The sequence below is a fragment of the Mya arenaria genome, chromosome 6 (assembly GCF_026914265.1).
Source record: "Mya arenaria isolate MELC-2E11 chromosome 6, ASM2691426v1".
In the NCBI taxonomy this organism is placed as follows: domain Eukaryota; kingdom Metazoa; phylum Mollusca; class Bivalvia; order Myida; family Myidae; genus Mya; species Mya arenaria.
The window spans coordinates 47,382,153-47,403,364 of record NC_069127.1 but is presented as its reverse complement, the minus strand read 5'-3'; the positions used below and the strand labels follow the sequence as shown (position 1 = coordinate 47,403,364).

Genomic DNA, 21,212 nt, shown 5'->3' with positions numbered 1-21,212 from the left:
GGTTAATATGACATAACGTCATTTCACTTCAGACTGGGTCAATCGCTTTAACGCGGTGCTTTATCGTTATTTTTTTACGTACGACCGGAGAGTTTACGAGACGTTTCTGAAACGCCTTTATGATTATCGTTAAGTTAGTCTTTATTAAGATCGTAAATTTACGTTAATGGCAGATCGTAAAATCTATCTGAAACGCACCCCTGGTCCTGAAACTATACAATAAAGTCAAGTTTCAGATTTTTTCAAAAATCAAAAAAAAAAATTCAGGTCCACTGTGTTTCATTGTAAACCAAAACACTTGAAGATTAGGCAACAACATGTGGATGCAGCAGGATTATGACCAGTAGTTGATACAGGTAATGAGGTATATTGAGAACACTGACACCTGTGTGCCATCTCTGACTGGGTTTACATATCTCTGGTCTTGGTTACTAGTATATTGAGAACAACTATACCTTTGTGCCATCTATATCATGGTTTACATACTGTCTGGTCTTGGTTATGTGTAAATTGAGAACAATGTTACCTTTGTGCCATCTATATCATGGTTTACATACTGTCTGGTCTTGGTTATGTGTAAATTGAGAACAATGTTACCTTTGTGCCATCTATATCATGGTTTATATACGTCTGGTCTTGGTTATGTGTAAATTGAGAACAATGTTACCTTTGTTCCATCTATATCATGGTTTATATACATATGGTCTTGGTTATGTGTAAATTGAGAACAATGTTACCTTTGTTCCATCTATATCATGGTTTATATACGTCTGGTCTTGGTTATGTGTATATTGAGAACAATGTTACCTTTGTGCCATCTATATCATGGTTTATATACGTCTGGTCTTGGTTATGTGTAAATTGAGAACAATGTTACCTTTGTTCCATCTATATCATGGTTTATATACGTCTGGTCTTGGTTATGTGTATATTGAGAACAATGATACCTTTGTGCCATCTATATCATGGTTTATATACGTCTGGTCTTGGTTATGTGTATATTGAGAACAATGATACCCTTGTGCCATCTATATCATGGTTTATATACGTCTGGTCTTGGTTATGTGTAAATTGAGAACAATGTTACCTTTGTTCCATCTATATCATGGTTTATATACGTCTGGTCTTGGTTATGTGTAAATTGAGAACAATGTTACCTTTGTGCCATCTATATCATGGTTTATATACGTCTGGTCTTGGTTATGTGTATATTGAGAATAATGTTACCTTTGTTCCATCTATATCATGGTTTATATACGTCTGGTCTTGGTTATGTGTATATTGAGAACAATGATACCCTTGTGCCATCTATATCATGGTTTATATACGTCTGGTCTTGGTTATGTGTAAATTGAGAACAATGTTACCTTTGTGCCATCTATATCATGGTTTATATACGTCTGGTCTTGGTTATGTGTATATTGAGAATAATGTTACCTTTGTGCCATCTATATCATGGTTTATATACGTCTGGTCTTGGTTATGTGTATATTGAGAACAATGATACCTTTGTGCCATCTATATCATGGTTTATAAACATATGGTCTTGGTTATGTGTATATTGAGAACAATGATACCCTTGTGCCATCTATATCATGGTTTATATACGTCTGGTCTTGGTTATGTGTATATTGAGAACAATGATACCCTTGTGCCATCTATATCATGGTTTATATACTGTCTGGTCTTGGTTATGTGTATATTGAGAACAATGATACCTTTGTGCCATCTATATCATGGTTTATAAACATATGGTCTTGGTTATGTGTATATTGAGAACAATGATACCCTTGTGCCATCTATATCATGGTTTATATACATATGGTCTTGGTTATGTGTATATTGAGAACAATGATACCCTTGTGCCATCTATATCATGGTTTATATACATATGGTCTTGGTTATGTGTATATTGAGAACAATGTTACCCTTGTGCCATCTATATCATGGTTTATATACATATGGTCTTGGTTATGTGTATATTGAGATCAGCTATACCTTTGCGCCATTTTTATCATGGTTTATATACGTCTGGTCTTGGTTATGTATATATTGATAACAACTATACCTTTGTGCCATATCTATATCAAAAAATTATAACTCCCCCCCCAGCCCCTTGACATTTTGTGTATCATCATACAGTGGTCCTCAAGTTTGTTAAAACGTAGTACAGTGACAAAACTGGCCCCATCCAAGGGGTTACAAGTTTTTAATAAACTTATATAAGAAAGACATTGTTTAAAAACTAATAGTTTTATGAAGTTGACTCTTGCAACAAAGGCAGCAAATCTTGATATAGTGTCTCCCTTGCTCTTGGAGATTACTTTTGGAATAATTGTCTATGTTCAGAAGTAAGGGAATAGATTTTATATTTAATGAATTCTTCAAAATAGTCACTTCTAAAGTAATTATTGTTCCTTTTAATGGGTTAAGATAATCATTATAAATTATGTCTGTATTTTGTAGAATAGACTTTTACTCAATAATGAATTTATTAATAAGACTTGTCCATTAAACTCGACTATTGTACAGAATTGTAGACAATCTTATATTTTGCTTGGATAGTGAATACATCATATAAACATGAATTTAATATATTTAAGAAAAAATATGCTGTTCAAGGAAAACTACTCTGTAGGGATGGTTTGTTTGTTTATTTGAGTTTATCAAGGTCTGCCCGCGCCCATTGGCTGCATTATGGCTTGACCCCGCCGTGACGCCATCACGACTTAAATTGTGTTTAAATGCCATAAGTGACATGAGATAGAAGTGACAGCAATTCGCAGTCAAATCCAGACATTGGAAGACTTGAAGAAACAGAGTGAGATACAAGAAATCCGGGTGCGATACCCTAGCTCTTTGCGAAGAGACCTCTTGGTTCTTTAACGTGCTCGGTGTAAAGCACCGATACACGGGATACAACTTTCCTGGGTAGAACCAGTACTGAGTACACCACTTTCCCAAGAACTACCCTTTAAATGCCAAGCGCCAGGCAAGGGAGCTACTTGTACCTGCTTTTAACGTCTTTCAGTATGACGCGGCCCGGGATCGAACCCACGACCTCCCGCTCCGTAGGCGGACGCTTAACCACAAGGCCACGGAGACGGTTTCTGTAGGGATGGTGCAGTGTCCCACATTTAAGTGTCTATGTACACAAATGCAAATATCAATGATGTACTAGGGTGACCTTGACTGTGACCATCTGACCTACTTTTTATTTTTGAAGCTGCAGCAATGATAATATGAGGTATTGACAAAGCCTTGGTGTTATTATTGTCATTTATACAACTACACCACCAACACTGCAAACAAAAAAACCAATAACAACATTGGCAACATTTCCACCAACAACACCACAAACAACACAACCAACATTATTACCAACAACACCATCAACATTGCCATCAAAACCACAAACATCACCGCCAACAACAACGCCCACATCACCACCACCAACACACCAAAAAAAACAACAACAACACAGCCAACATCACTTCCAGCATCACCATCACCAACAACGCAAACATTTCCGCCACAAACACCATCAACACAACCAACAACAACACCGCTAACATCACCACCATACCACCACCATCAACACTGCCAACAACACCATAAAGAACACCACCCAATAACACCATCAACATAACAAATAACTCAGCAGACAACTGAGTTAGCAGCACAGAGAACACTAATACACACAAAACAAACAGCACTCAGCTCACTGTTGAGCATCCATCAGATCAACACACAACATATCAAGAAACATCTGAAGAACTGTTGTGGATAACACCAGGCTACATGTCTTCACTTCAGGACTCCTACCCACCACAAAACCACTGGAGTGCAGTTGTGCCTACCAGACCTTATATGAAAGGCAATTTCATCCAGCTGCAGCCAAGTTTTCCTAAAATCAACAGTTGACCATCTTCTGAGATAAAAGGTATCAATGTAGCCTGGACTGATAAATACCTGTTTCAGAATCCAAGCCTGGTTATTTTTTATTCAATTTGAAGTAGATAGTAAATATTGTGTTTAAAATTCAGATTTTTCAAATGGAGCCAAATAAGTGAAGGAAAAACTCGTTATCTCGAGGTCGTTGGGACCTAGGAAAAAAGTTGGAGATAACAAACAATCAACACATTCGAAATACAAAAATATACCGGTAGCACCAAATCCATCACATTTGTGTCCGAATTATGACTTTGACATAGCGAAAAAATCAAATAGAAAATTTGACATATGCTGAATCATTTTATACAGAAAAAGAAGGAATAAATTCCGGTCAGGGATAAAGTTTGACAAAACAGGAAAATCGAGATATTAGAGATCGACATAGTGAGTTGCGCTGTATTTCCAATAAGGAAACCTTTTAAATATGCTACAATCTGAATTTGTCTGTTCCATTGTAATTCATATAAAAATACAGAAAGCAATGAAATACGCACTTATGAAAAAGCAGTATATCAAACATTTGCACTGCAGTATATATTTCTTTAGAAGCATATCACTGTATACCCTAATATACCGTTACACCATTACAGCTCTACTGAATCGTGTCAGAGATGATCCGTATAATTCTGGTCAAAATAACTTTGAACATCCTTTATGTACTCACAGTGCTCATAAGCTTTAGCTTTCTAAACAAGAGGACCCTGAAGGCCCTGTATCGCTCACCTGATCCAATTCAAGTGTAAAATAAGTGTTTTCAGGGTGAGGGCAATTGTGACAAAACTCTTCCCTACCAGCCTTAGACCACAATTTGGAGGGTCATCTTCATTTCAGCTACTTTAGATCATATAAGGTAATGTAAGATGGTGAATTGGTTATACGGGCTTTACCGCATACCAATTCAGGTTATATGGTGCAAGACAGGACTAAAGATTTGGGTTTCACATTTTATTCACATCCAAATATAATTATGAGATATGGAATCAAAACATTTATACCTGCTGGAATTAAAAAATATATTTCTTAGATCCTTCCTAGTGACCAAGTTTTTTTTTAAAACTTATGCTGTAATAAGTACATTCTGATCAGGTTTCATATAGATAAAGTAGAAAATATGGCCTCAACAAGGTTTTAACAATGTTTTCTATTATTTGACTACGTAACCTAGTTTTTGAACTCAGGTTATCCAGTTTCAAACTTGACATAGACTTCATAAACACAAACATTCTGACATAGTTTCATGGTGATTAAAGAGAGAATGCAACCTCTACAGTGTTTATTAAGTTTTTCTATGATTTAACTTAGTGGCCTGGTTTTTTACCTCTGATTACCCAGTTTCAAACTCTACCTAATGATCATCATAAATAACATTCTGATCAAGTTCCATGAACATATATGGTCATAAATGTGACCTCTAGAGTGTTAACAAGCTTTTCCTTCAATCTGACCTGGTGACCTAGTTTTTCACCGCACATGACTAAGATTCAAACACGGCCTAGAGCTAATCAATATATACATTCTGACTAAGTTTCATGAACATACAGTCATAAATGTGACCTCTAGAGTGCTAACAAGCTTTTCCTATGATTTGACCTGGTGACCTAGTTTTTCACCGCACATGACCCAGATTTAAACTCGACTTGAAGATTATTAATATAAACATTCTGAACAACTTTTATGAAGATACAGTCATAAATGTGACCTCTAAGAGTGTTGATAAGCTTTTCCTTCAATTTGACCTGGTGACCTAGTTTTTGACCGCATATAACCCAGATTCGAACTTGACCTAGAGATCATTAATATTAACATTCTGACCAAGTTTCCTGAAGATACAGTCATAAATGTGACCTCTAGAGTGTAAGCTTTCCTTTAATTTGACCTGGTGACCTAGTTTTTAACCCCAGATGACCCAATATCAAACTCGTCCAAGATTTTATTGAGGGTAACATTCTGACCAAGTTTCATTAAGATTGTGCCAAAATTGTGACCTCTTTAGAGTGTTAACAGTGAAATTGTTGACGACGGCCGACGACGACCAACATAATTTTTACATTTGATTTTTTCATACATTTTTTCTGAGAATTACAAATGTGTCATAGTGAATATTTTCAATCTGTTTAATAGTAACATGATTGGCTGCATTTAAATTTATTCATGGCACTGAAATAAGAAATAAAATTGAGTTGCTTAAAATATCAAATTATGACTGTCACAGACCGACAGAGTAGAAGTGAAGAAGTTGTTTGTCATCTTCTAAGACACTGGAGAGCTTATTGATTCTTCAGTGATGGGGATCATGAATCATTAATGCAACAAAAAAGCCCTGGAAGATGATTGCAAATAGGTTTGTGAATGTAAAATAAAAGTTTAAGCATTAATTCTTTAAAATTCAAGAAACCATTTTCATGTAGTTTAATATGTAGTTTAAAACCTGTGTTTTCAGTTATCACCATTTATTTATCTGCTTAATATGAATGTACACACATGCAATTTAAACAAAGAATCAAACCTTGTCACACTAGCGTTTGACCAACTGCTCTACCCAGGCCTATTTAAAGATATTATAAAATTTGAAAGAAAATTTCATGTTTTTAGTAGGGTTGCAAACGAATGGCAAAATTCATATTCGAATATTCTGTAATTCTTACAATCGAATATTCGATTACCAAAATACATATTTCAGAAGAAATAGTAAACTAATTTTAATATTCGCTATAAGAAATAGCTGGGGCAATTTTACCCTACTTTGTTGTAGCCAGTACGTGCGGCGGACCCTGATTTCCCCAAATGAGCCTTTGAAATTTTCTATTTTCAGGAAGAAAAAAGCAATACATTATAAACAGACAAACAACAGAATCAAATAATTTCAATTCGCTGCTTTTATATTTGTAAACAATGTGAAATTAGATGGATTGCTAGCCAAATAGCCTTTTGCGCCAATGGAGGGTCTTTCCATAGGACGAGTAGCCTCATTCTGAGATTGTCGTCTAAAATGACTAAATATAACTATGGAAACCCCAAACCAACTCGGGAACTAGTAAAATAATTAAACGAAAACATATGTGGATTTGACTCATCTATTGTACAACAATAGAGGAATATATCCTAAAACGCTTCACTATACATTTACATTTCAAAGCACGAACATTGTATCGAAACATGAAAACAGTCTGAAGCGCATATATAGCACAGTATTATTGTAGCACATGGCATTCATATCATCAAGGCAATTTGCATGTTGCACACAATTTGTAGCCAAGACAACACATTGGTGTTAAAGCCGATTCGTAGCCAGTTATTGTAAAAGTAGGGGGACTTTTTTTATAGTACACGACAATGTGTCCCTAAATGACATATGACGCCTGTTTAGTGTATTGTCATCACACATACATGCCATATCTCCCGGCGGGGGGAAAAATCCCCCGAAATTTCGATCCATCCCCCGGTCTCCCGGCGGGAGATAAAAATCCCCCGGAATTAAAAAAAAAATTTTTTTTTTTTTTTTTTTTTTTTAGAAATTTTACATCAGGCAATAATGACAAAGTGAAACCACAGTATGTGAGTGTAACTGAATGTACAAATCCACAAGGGTGAAATGCCAAAAGGAAACTTTTACAACAAGTGATCAATTACTTTGTAGTAATTATCAAAGGCAAAGAAATATTACTATTTTGGAAGGAAGAAATTAATAATATTAATTCTATTCTCTTATTGTCTGAAAGTCATCAAAGCTGATAGAATTAAGCACAATTTTTTAAAAGGCTTTGGAGGAAGGTAAATTTAATTTAATTGTCTCGAAAACATATTTTTGCAATGACATATTTTGTTCTGCAAGTGCATTACAGTATGACATGACAGTGTATCATAAGAATATGATAAATCATGACATAAAATAATTCAGTATACCGTAATGAAAAAGTTAGGTTTTCAAAGCAAACTATATGTGAATACATTTTTTCATACTGGCGTCTAAAAATACTTTAATATTTCGCCAACTTAGACCTGCTAAAAAAATCCCCCTGAATAAAACCAAAATCCCCCTGAATTTTCAGCCTTTTGAACAAATCCCCCTGAATGGTCTCCAGAAAATATGGCATGTATGATCACATTCACACCTCTTGTATTAGGGGCCAGCCGTTGTAAAAAAAGACAAACTAGAACTGTAAGCCATAGGCTAACGAATACCCCCCACCCCTCCATGTCTAGGTTGTTTGCCCTGGAGTTAGGCCGGACAAAGCTAATTTTGCCTACAAGGGGAGATAACTCCAGTCAGGGTCATGTGACCTGTACCAAATTCACAGAGGCGAAAGTTTACAACATGGCCATTAATTTCTGAAAGTTTGATAAAGATTTGTTGAATAATAACAAAGATGAATCCCGGACAGGGCTTATTTTGCCTACTTTAACACATCAAGGGGAGATAACTCCAGTCAGGGTCATGTGACCTGTACCAAATTCACAGAGGCGAAAGTTTACAACATGGCCATTAATTTCTGAAAGTTTGATAAAGATTTGTTGAATAATAACAAAGATGAATCCCGGACAGGGCTTATTTTGCCTACTTTAACACATCAAGGGGAGATAACTCTGGTCAGGGTCATGTGACCCGTACCAATTTCACAGAGGCACAAGTTTACATCATGGCCATTAATATCTAAAAGTTTGAAAAAGATTTGTTCAATAACGACAAAGATGAATCCCGGACAAAAAAAAAACGGACAGACAGACGGACAGACAGACAGACGGACAACCCGATTCCAGTATACCCCCCCAAACTTTGTTTTGGGGGGTATAACAATCTTTATAAACAAGTACATTGTTGAAGGCAAAAAATTTTTTATTATCTTTATTGAGAATTAGTATTTTTTATTTTTTTTCGAATATTCGATTGCATCCCTCATTTTAGACGTGTTCCATAAAAGGTTCAGTGTGAAAACAACTGTAATCCAAAATGCAATGTGAAACAGGCTTAAGAACATAGGCCAAAGGAATTTACCCAGAATATAAGAAAATTGACAATCCCCATTTATCGTTTGTTTGTAAATAGATAATTGATAAGAAGTGAAATGAAATTAATGTGGTGTTTTACTTTTTACTCTTACTAGGTAAAATATCTTACCTAACTAACCTTAAGTATGCCTTTCTAATAGGGCCACCTGCTCTGAGTTTCACATAATGTTGTATTTACGACTGGCAATCATTGTCAACTTTCAAAAGTAAAACAATATATTGAAACAATAGATAAAATATGGTTCTGAATATTTATGACAGGGACATAATTAACCTTCTGAAAGAAAATCCTGGTCTCAAGAAATTCTCAGAAATTTTCTGAGATTACAATCCTGGAATTCCTGATAATTTCATGTTCCAATCTGCGCCTAGTATATCCTGGAAACAAGGAATTTTCTCATGATTTTTTCTCAGAAATGTAATTTCTGCACTGGTTATACCTGTATGCCATTTTTAAAATGGTTTATTTACATCTGGTCGGGGTCATATGTGATATGAGAACACTGATTCCTGTGTGCCATCTCTGACTTGGTTTATATACATATGGTCCAGATACTGATACCTGTGTGCCATCTCTGACTGGGTTGATATACATATGGTCCAAGTACTATACCTGTGTGCCATCTCTGACTGGGTTGATATACATATGGTCCAGATGACATGTTTAATGAGAACACTGATACCTGTGTGCCATCTCTGACTGGGTTTATATAGGTCTGTCCAGGGTTGTTATCATCCAAGTTACTGAGCAGGGACAGCAGAAGTTCAGAGCCATCATGAGCAACCACCATACGTTCAACATTAAACACATGGGCACCAATATGAACAGCTGAAAAATACAGATCATTTCATTGAACAATTGGTAAAAATTAAGATCCCAGAGAAAGATTGTTTTAAAAACTCAAGTGTGAATTTGACCTTTGAGATAAGAGCACAATTTTATGAAGGACACACCATACCATAGTACTGTAGGTATGATGCTTAAATGAAATCCCCATAATTAAGAAATATAACACACCAGGGTCATATGACATTATAAGGACCGGCCAGTCAGCCATTGAAAGTGTATATGGACCGAGGCGTAAGCTGAGGTCCATTCACTTCTGGGGGCTGACTGGCCGGTACTTATAATGCCATATGGCCCGAAGTGGTGTGTAAATATTTCTTATATTATACTGAACATTTTATATGACCAAATGTTTTAATGCGCTTTTTAATAGATGTGTTTAATTAAACTAAGTTAAAATGTTTACTTGTGACAATTTTTTTGCCGTTGTGAAAATAGGAAGCCGCACTTACCAGTTTTATGAAGTCAGCGGTCCATATTTCATTTTTGGCCAAAAAATAATATGGACTGCTGACGTCATAAAACTGGATTTGTATCAAAATACAGTGAAATACGGACCGATCGACTTTATATATACAAAGAAGGGACACATTTATGTAAGGTATAATATATCATTATACCTCACGTGACCTGCCCATGTTAATTTCTCATTTACCCATCATGGGCAATTTCGTACTGTCACACACTGACAGTACTGATTTGACTGGTTGACATGATACTGTCATATAGCGCGCGAGTCTAAAAATAGTCATTTTTTGGTTTCCCAAGTCTGAGGTGGTAAGCGCTTATTAAAATGTGTTGTAAATCTGGTTACAACCGGTGTTTGCATTATTTCTAAATGACATTTGCTTCAAAATGACAGCTAATGTAAACAAACAATAATTACAGAATAAATTTGAAACTTGAAAGTTGTGTAATGGTGAAAAAACTTTATATATGTATATAAATGTAACTGTGTTCGGTATAATATAATAAACATTGCATGGCTTTCAGTGTGACAGTACATAACGTCAACATTTGGGTAAATACTGTTAAAAATATAATATGGACCACTGACGTCATCAAACTGGATTTTCATCAAAATACAGTGATATACGGACCGATCAAGTTTATATATACAAAGAAGGGACACATTTATGTGAGGTATAATATATAATAATAAAGTTATACATGGTTGTTGTGTAGGGATGTACATACAGAAAATGGATGGTGTAAATACTTAAATTATGCATGCTTTGTTGACATAAAAAGTCATGGACATTTATGTGCATAATAAAAATGTATGCTATACTCAAAATGGATAAAATATATTTAGTTTTCTATGTAATATCTAATTATGTCAACTCGGCTTATAACATATTCCTCGGGACATATATTATATAGTGAACATTAAGCAATTTGGTGCTTGCATTTTGGTGTATGACATTAGAGGAATTTTCAAAATTTCTATAAATTAATTGTACGTGGATCAATTTTGACTAATGCAACAACAAACACGATAAGAGTTCAAATTAGGCAATCTCAAGATATACAATCAAGGTGTGCCCACTCTTTTTTCTGTAGATCACCAGAGGTACACCCATTCTATTTTCTTCAGATCACAAAAATTGAAGTCTTATATTATATACATGGAGTATTCAGTAAGAATATTTGGGTATTTAGAGTGTTCATTTTTCACTTATTATCACTTCATTTATCTATTTATTAGTTTATTCGTAAAAAAACATTTATGTTCTACATTACCACCACAAATGACTCATTTATAAGCAAAAAAGATTATATACATGTATACAAGCAATGCATTTATATATACATGTGATGACGCCATTGTCACGTATGAAGGGTACAAAGTGGGCAAAGTCAAGTGGAAACTCTTGCTGGTGATTTTTTTGTATTTTATGTTAATTGCAAACAAATATGAACAATATTCATTAAATATAGAATTTAAAAAAGTTTTTACATTTTTCTCCAATTTAAAATAGCCTAAATGGGCTCTTACTTGACAATTTTTATTAAAATTGTGTCTACAAACACAAAATATTCATCTGTGTAAGTACATACTTACATCCTTTAACCTTTACTACATGCATATTATAAATTTTTACAATTAAAATCAAAGTGCATTAAGCTTTGAGTATAGTTTTATGCCGAATGGAATGGAAACTGTATGAAGATTATTGAGTTAGTCTCAGTAATTTTAGTCCAGAGTCTTGAGCTATTTGCATATGCATATTCAATCATTTACAAACCACTGATATAAATCTGTTCATTTTTTCCATAAGGCCAGAGTTTTTTTAATTTTCGTTTTACGGGAGCGCCGTACCTAAATATTGCAAAACCCAAAAAAGAAAATGATTCAAATTCCTAACTTTATTTTTATTTATTCCGCCGCCCGTTTCTTTGATCTCCGATAGAAAATAAAATTTAGTGCCGCCCCGTTTCTTCGATCTCCGATAGAAAATAAAATTTAGTGTTATTTAACCTAACGCTAATTTCACAACAACAAAAAATAATCGCGCACAGTTTCCAAGATGGCAGAAGCCGGCGATTATTGCTTATAAAGTTTACTGAAATATGTTTCATTGTTTTGTGATATCACATGCATATTATATGCCATGATGAAAATAAAACTTGAAATTTGCTTAATATCATCATCTAAGCGCTTGTAAGGAATATGGCTGCCTTTTACGAAATTTTAAAGTGGATTTAGTTTGAAGTTTGATACTGTTGTTAATAAAATCGTGGCGTTTTTTTGTGAATTGTATTTTCTTTATATCGAAGCATAAAATCACTTAAATATTTCTGTGTGTAGACCTGTTTACACAGGGACACACTAAAAATTGGAATTTGCTGTACAGTTTCTGACTATAGAAAAAGACGAGAATGTGACATTGGATTTGGCTTGTTTGTCTAAAAGACAATAAAGTTATACCAACATTTTGCATACCATTTTAATGGGCATTGACTCCTCTTTTCATGTCACCTATATTAAAATGGATTGTTTGTATGTTGATTAAGAAACTTAAAAAACTGGACTCGACGGTGAAAATTGAGTTACATACCTCGTTTGTTTCTTGTATATTAGACATTAAATTTCCTCAGATGTGTTGTTTATCTGATTATACCCAAAATGATATTAATCAACATTTTAGACACAAACAATGAGCCAGATGTCTTTGGTTTTGCCAGTGCAAGTTTCAGTGACTATTAAAAACACTACAAAAGTGTAGAAGCACATATTAAAATCATGCACATATATATACAGAATTGATTTAATTATTATCATGTAAAAATGACAGCTTGTTTTGCCTTTATAATACAGACTATTGTTGCATCATTTAATCGATTACCAGTTATTTGCAAATATTTAGGTCCTGAGTGAGAATTGTTTATATGTTAAATCTGCGTTAAGAAGTCTGGATTTTATCACTAAACATTTTTTTTTCATATATATCCAATATTGCTGCTGCTGTGTCTGCTACAGCGGGGTTGGCCACCAAGAAATAAACAGTATGTGGATGATTTGATCCAGATGAATGTTTGTGCGAGGATCCTTTCTTATAGAAAAAAATGCATCCAACAAAATGCATTGGACAATAAGAGACCTTATTGTCCAATGCATTCTGTTGGCTGCATTTTGATGTGTAGAGAAGATTTTACTAAAAAATGCCTAAATGCTTTATCTGTTGCTGTGCATTGTTTATGAAACAAAAGCTCCAGATAAGGTTTTATATAATTATGTAATTGAGCATTACTCCATACCTTAGTAATTATTTGAGTCTTTCGCATATTAAATGAGTATTTCAATTGACTGATACTCCATGGTTTTGTTTTTAATTGAGTATCAGCATAAAAATCTAAAAGTATTTGCGAAGGAATTTATGAGCAAGTATATACTATCTAGATGTTGATGTTTATTTGTTTTTCAATAACATGACTATACTCACAAAATGTAGCAGGCACAAAGCCTTTCAACGCTTTAAGCGCTTTCGTTCATTCATACAGATACAATTATGAATAAACATGGTTATACATGTAAAGAAATGTAAATTTATGTATAATATTGACATTTAATCCAGTTTACCCATTTCACGTACAATTTTTCTACTGCAGGCCTTTTTTGAAAACTTATGATCATTTTTTCTTTTTGTGAAAAAATGAATTTATCAACAAATAAGTTTATGAAATAAACAGTGAACAACAATTTAATTACTGAAAATATTTTAAACCGTCAAATGAACAAGTGGCACAGTGGTACATTCGTCAGGGTTTTAATAATAGCAGAATGGTATATCAATTTCAATATTAACAAATGATATCATGTCATCGTGTTGAAAAGTAATTAGGTCATAGGTCAGCAAATCATTGCAAAGTTCATACATCGTTCAAAAAATAACTTTGAGAATTTGTTAAATAGATCATACATATACATCAAAGTTCACATCACCTTTAAATACTGGTGACAGTGAGCAGAGGAAATCTTTAAGAAAAGCCCAAAGTGAGAATTACAAAATATTCTGTGCAATAAAACTATAAACTCGGAGAATAAGAAACAATTATGTGAAAATCTTATTCCTTAGTTTCTAGTCAAAAGCAGTGAACCATCCAATACATAATTTATTTTGCTGGGATTTGATACTGATGATGACAGTAATACCGTTCACATTGTGAAGGTGCAATCAAACTTTTGTCTTCAGTTGCAAAGCAATGATCAGTTTTATTCAGTTTATGTTTTTGTGGTTGTATTGAATTTTGAAATTAACAACTGCAACACCGACAAATCTGGATAGTTTTGCAACAAACAACATCATTTTATAATCTTGCCATGGTAATGATACTTGCCATGATTACTAAGATTCCATTTTTTACCCAAGACAGTTTAATGCTATATTTTGTTCCTACATTTGACATTCAGGATTCAAGATATGCTATGGCTGTGGCATAATACATTCAATATGTTTCAATACTGTTACCATGGCAACAAAAGTACACTTTAAAACAAAAACAAAATAATACAAAAAGTTTGTTGAAACAGCTGCAAAAAACATAAATTCACAAAGCATACTTGTGTTTAAAAAGTATCTGTATGCAAGAACAGTGTCACAACAATGCAAAGTACAACATTTACTTTACATTGTAAATGTTACAATGGCAGCTTTTTGATATCTTGAAAAGTTTAAAGAAATTTGAGTATGGGCACACACTAATTTTAAGTTCTTTGAACTAAGTAACAGTTATAAGTAAAATACACTCTGTTCTTTCTGCTATAGTTTTCCAGCAAAAATACTTTTAGTTGTTTTAGAATGGTTTTAGAAATCAATTGCCATAGTAACATATTTTCATTGATGAATATTTTTGTTGTTGTCATGACACTTTTTTTTTAAATGCTTAGTTTGCTAGTAATTTCATACTATTTCCCATATACCAGTTGAGCCAAAAATTGCCATAGCAATTTCAGTAATCCACCTTTGGTCCCTTTTTACACCTATAGGCTATGGTCCCTTTTTACAGACATTGTCACATAATTATGTATATCTGTTTCTTTTACCCATAGGATTGTTCAAATTGATAGCCACTATATACAGTCAAACCTGCATTATGTAGCCACATTTCAGAAATTAAGTTCCAAGTGGCTGCTTTATAGTGGTAACTTAATCAAGGTGGGAAATTTCTGCCACTTAACTTATGTTTAAGGAGGGGTTGTCATTTTGATAACATTTGTCATCCTTTCCTGGTAGCTTTCAGAACAACATTTGGATCTCAAACTACCCTGTTAAGGCTGGTGGAAGACTGGAAAAGTGGAAGACTGGAAAAACACACTTAATGAGAACAATTATGTAGGTGCAGTTCTAATGGACCTCACAGAAGCATTCAACTGCCGGCCCCATGATCTCATCTTAGACAAGCTTAATGCATATGGTCTCTCAGCACCAGCATGTAAACTTGTGCACAGCTATCTAACAAACAGAAAACAACAGGTCAAACTTGGTCAAATTGCCAGTGAGTAGGACTCCATCCTGAAAGGTGTGCCACATGGATCAATATTAGGGCCTCTAGTCTTCAACATCATTCTCCATAATGTCTTTATCAATAAGGCAGACCTGTATAATTATGCAGATGACAATACTCTTTCTGTGTGTGATAAAATTCTTAATATCCTTAAGACCGTCTCCGTGGCCTAGTGGTTAAGCATCCGCCTACAGAGCGGGAGATCTTGGGTTCGATCCCTGGCCGTGCCATACCAAAAGACGTTAAAAGTTGGTACATGTAGCTCCCTTGCCTGGCGCTCAGCATTTAAAGGGTAGTGCATGGAAAAGTGGTGTAATCAGTACTGGTTTAACCCAGGAAAGTTGTACCCCATGTATCGGTGCTTTACACCGAGCACGTAAAAGAACCAAGGGGTCTCTTTGAAAAAGAGCTAGGGTATGGCACCCGGACTTCCTTGAATCCCACCACGGTCTCTTCAGCCTCCTGTCCCTTCAGCAAAAACAAAGGACCCCGTTGGAAATAAGTGCTTGCATTTCCACAGGTTATCCTTGACCGCAGGGCGTAAAGAAATACATACATACAAGACCACTTTTGATTAAATTTTGATGCCTAGATTTCTAAAATGTGCAAAAAAGCAGCTAAGCAACTGAATATCCTTCAAAGACTTTGCAAATTTTTACCAATCAATATTATATATTACCTTATTATTTTATCAGATCAAGTTTTCACTACTGTCCTGTCGTTTGGCATTTTTGTAGCAATAACAACACAGAAAAATTTGAAAAGATTCAATACAGAGCTTTAAAAATTGTTTTTAATGATTACACCTCAACCTACAACAAGAGCACTGCGAAACGGAGCATTATACGCCCAAGAAGATTCGGCTTGAGGTCTAATAAACATTTAGGTTATGCTAGTATACTGCTTACTAAGTTTAAAAGTAGCAGGACTTGGAAAGTGCTCACAACACATCCTTTTAATGTAGCAATAATTTGTATAAAGTTATCTAAAAATTGCTTTATTGGTTATAAAGTTGTGGCTAGGACAGGTTTTCTAAAAATTCCTTTATTAGTAGTAACACAAAGTTGTGGCCTGGACACGGAATTGCTAATGGAATTGCTAACGCCCCCCCAGTGAAATTAGCCTTTGAGGTACGGACCTGGAAAGCATGCTTGACAAATCCTTTTAATGTAGAGATGATTTGTATAAAGTTATTTGAAAATTGCTTTACTAGTAACCCAGTTATGGCCTGGACATGGAATTGCTAACGTCCCCCCCATGGTGATTCTAGTGTTTGAGGTATGGACCTGGAAATTGCGCGGGACACATCCTTTTAATGTAATGATGCTTTATATAAAGTTATTTGAAAATGACTTTATTAGTGACCAAGTTGTGGCCCGGACACGGATTTGCTAACGCACCCCCATGGTGATTCTAGTCTTTGAGGTATGGACCTGGAAATTGCGCGCTACACATCCTTTTAATGTAGTGATGATTTGTATAAAGTTATTTGAAAATCGCTTTATTAGTTACCAAGTTATGGCCCGGACACAGAATTGCTAACGCCCCCCAGTGAAATTAGCCTTTGAGGTACGGACCTGGAAAGCATGCTTGACAAATCCTTTTCATGTAGAGATGATTTGTGTTAAGTTATTTGAAAAATGCTTTAGTAGTAACCCAGTTATGGCCTGGACATGGAATTGCTAACGTCCCCCCCATGATGATTCTAGTGTTTGAGGTATGGACCTGGAAATTGTGCGCGACACATCCTTTAATGTAATGATGCTTTGTATAAAGTTATTTGAAAATGACTTTATTAGTGACCAAGTTGTGGCCCGGACGCGGATTTGCTAACGCACCCCCATGGTGATTCTAGTCTTTGAGGTATGGACCTGGAAATTGCGCGCGACACATCCTTTTAATATTGATGATTTGTATAAATTTATTTGAAAATCGCTTTATTAGTTACCAAGTTATGGCTTGGACACGGAATTGCTAACGGACGGACAGACGGACAGACGATGGAGGCCATAACACAATACGACCCTTCGGGCGTATAAAAATCTTCTTCAACATAACATCTGAACAGGGTAAGATACATTGCTGTTGAAACTTACAAATGTCTGTACTGTATCTCAACAGAATATGATCAAAACCTTGTAGCTTTTAAGACATGTAATTTTAATCTCATGAGATATAAAAATTGTGTAGATGTGCCATCAGTTAGAACAACTAAATATGGGAAGAACTTATTCAACTTTGAAGCCGGAGTCAGGTATTAAACAGCCTCCCAAAGGAAATAATGTGCTCTCAAAACTACCTGTTCTTTAGAAGCCTGATCTGCACCTGGACAGGTCCCTCTTGCAAATGCTCAATGTGCAAATCGTCACCTTAGTGCAATAACTCAATAACTGCATATAGATATAGAAGCAGATATTGAGTTCTTGCACTAAGGTGACGAAATAATCTTTTTGGCGCCGCTCAGAAGAGCGCGCCTATTATGGAATGGGAATTTATTTTAGTTAGTGGTAGGAGCGGTTTTTAAGTTGATTGACAGTGTCGCGACTTTAGCGATAATTCCGCCGGATCATATCCGACGGATATAATCCTTTCGGATTGTGCACGTTTTTTTTCGGGCGTTTCGTGCCCGCGTGGCGGGATAGAAAGGTATATAAGGAACGGTTTTATAGTGCCAAAAAAGAAGTTTTTCATTTTGGACAATGGATTATTAAAAACGTCAGTTAAACAATTTATTGTGTATTATTTAGGAAAATCTTTTAAGAAAACTATATTAAATTTGAAACAAATTAAAAACTGTAAAAATTAAATTGTGTTGTTTCTTGTGAGAACATTCAAAACCAAACCCCAATGTGGCAATTAAATCTCAGGGGGCAATAACTCAACTAAACTTCGCCACATTGATGGTGCCGGAATCCGGGACTATTAACCGGACATAATGAATAAGTGTGCAGGTGGAATAATAAGTAATAAAATGTAATTTGAGTGCAAATAAGATGGATTAAAATTGTGTAGTGATGAAGTTATGCAGCTGGAATTTTCAGTGCTAAGCGAATTAGACATTAATAAGTTTGTCAGTGAATCAGGAATAAAGCAATAAGGAAATAAATTAAACAAAATGGCTAGGATTTCGTATTTAAAGGGAGTTAGAACGAGGTACAGAAATACCTTAGAGACCGAAATTGACAAAAGTGTTTTGTTAATAAAGTGTTACTTAGATACAAGTAACATAGATGATGTGCTTTCGAAGACAAGTAAGTGTTTAGAGAAACTAAAAACCTATTCAGAAAAGTTAGAAATTCAATCTGGAAAATTAGCAAGTGCTCTTGATGATAGTGAAACAGAGTTATTCAGTGCAATTATTGATGAGGACTGTAGCCTGTGTGATGAAGCCATATCGGCTTTACTCGATTTGAAAGAGTATAAGGCTAAACTCATTTCTAAGAAAGAACAGGATGTGGATATTAAGAAAGAAAAGGATGAATTAAGTCCGTTTGTACAGTTACAGCATGAACTTCAAAATATTGCTCATGCTCAAGTTAAACAACAACAAGAGTTTCTTGAACTACAAAAAAAAGAACAAAAAGAGTCCCAAAAGAAAGCGTCAACTTCAGTTAGACTCCCAAAATTTGAGATGATTTCCTTCGGTGGTGATAGATTACGTTGGATAGAATTTTGGGATTCGTACGAATGTGCAGTGCATAAGAATGATCAATTATCAAAAGTGGATAAATTTAATTATCTCCAAAGTAAGCTCTATGGTGAAGCGCGAGGTGCTATAGCCGGATTAGCATTATCAAACGAGAACTATGAGGTAGCGATTGAAGTACTGAAAGAGAGATTCGGTAAGACTCAACAAGTGATTGACTTACATTACAATAAATTGATAAATTTACACAGTGCAAATAACAATGTTCCCAGTTTAAGGAATTTCTTGGATAATGTTGAGCGTCATCTAAGGAGCCTTGAGGTTCTAGAACAGAATATAAATCAGGACGTATTCATATCGATGATACGAGCAAAACTTCCTGAAGATGTGCTTCTTCAATTAGAAATGTTAAATGGTGCTGAAAGAAAATGGACAATAACTACATTAAGGAATAGACTGAAGGAATATATAGCTGCACGAGAAAAGTCAGACAAACGGCAGTTTGATTCAAAACCAAAGATACCACAAAATAAATTGCTGTATCGTGGTTCGGAGAGTGATCGAATACCAAATAAATCAAACTATGGTTATAAAGCAATAAGTTCGGCTGAGGCTTTGGTTGCAAATACAAAGAAACTAACGCCGCAGCAATCAAAACCAAGTAAAGATTACTCGGAAATGTGTAGATACTGCACAAAACATCACTGGAGTGACGAGTGTCTACAGTACCGGACACTCAGTGCGCGTAAACAAGTGCTTAAGGAGAGTTGTTTTAGATGCTTAAAGGTTGGACATAAAACTGCAGAGTGTAAGAAGAACAAAGTGTGTGTCTATTGTGGGGAGAGAAACAGCCACCATAGAAGTCTATGTCCAAAGCGCTTCAAGAGTTCTGAATCTAGTGTTCATTTCACGGAAGAGTTGCCAATGACACAAAAAAGTGATATTCCAGAGGAAAACGTTCTTGTCTCTTCAGGAGAAATGGTACTAATGCAAACGGCGAAAACGGAAGTTAAAGGTGCAAAAAGTGACAGACACAGAGTCGTGAGAATGCTCTTAGACTCTGGTTCTCAGAGGTCATATGTTTCGGAGGCTTTAGCTCAAAAATTAAACCTAAAACAAGAAGGAAAAGAGGAAATCAATGTTATGACATTTGGTAGTGATAAATCCAAAGTTGTGAAAACAAAGATATCTACAATTGAACTTAAAAAAGGGTGATTATATGACGGTGAATATTGTGCCTGTGATCAGTGGAAATATTCAAAGGCAACCCATGAAAGGGCTATCCGAAAATGCCAATCATTTGTTGAAATCAGTGGATTTGGCAGATGACATTGCCGAAGATAGTGAATTGTGCCAAATTGATCTACTCATCGGTAATGATTACTTAACTTGGACATTGTGCTTAGTCAAAAACTTGAAGTTCAATCAGGATTATATTTACTTAGTTCCAAATTTGGTTGGATACTTACCGGACGTACACAGGAAGGTGTCCATGACAGAAATGACGTCAACATGTTAATAATGACGTATGGTACAAAGTTTAATGAAATCACCGCATTCGTTTCCACCGATGATTGTTTACCGAAAGTGCCAGATTTAGAAGATTTCTGGAAAATCGAATCCATCGGAATCAATGATTGTCCAACGCTTTCTAGTGACGAAAAAGCAATGTCAGCATTCAAAAATACGCTTCAATTCTCTGATGGACGTTATCAAGTTAAATGGCCCTGGAAGGACGAATCACAAGAT

General features: G+C 35.1%; 1 protein-coding gene across 2 annotated transcripts in view; it reads right to left on the bottom strand.

Annotated features, from left to right (window-relative positions):
- LOC128237522 (cytochrome b-245 heavy chain-like) overlaps positions 1–21,212 on the bottom strand; it is a 161,678-nt gene that overhangs the window by 91,976 nt on the left and 48,490 nt on the right. For both annotated transcript variants that reach the window (XM_052953104.1, XM_052953105.1), the window contains exon 6: positions 9,645–9,790. In XM_052953104.1, coding sequence (XP_052809064.1) covers positions 9,645–9,790 — 146 coding nt within the window. The remainder of the gene's footprint in view (positions 1–9,644; positions 9,791–21,212) is intronic.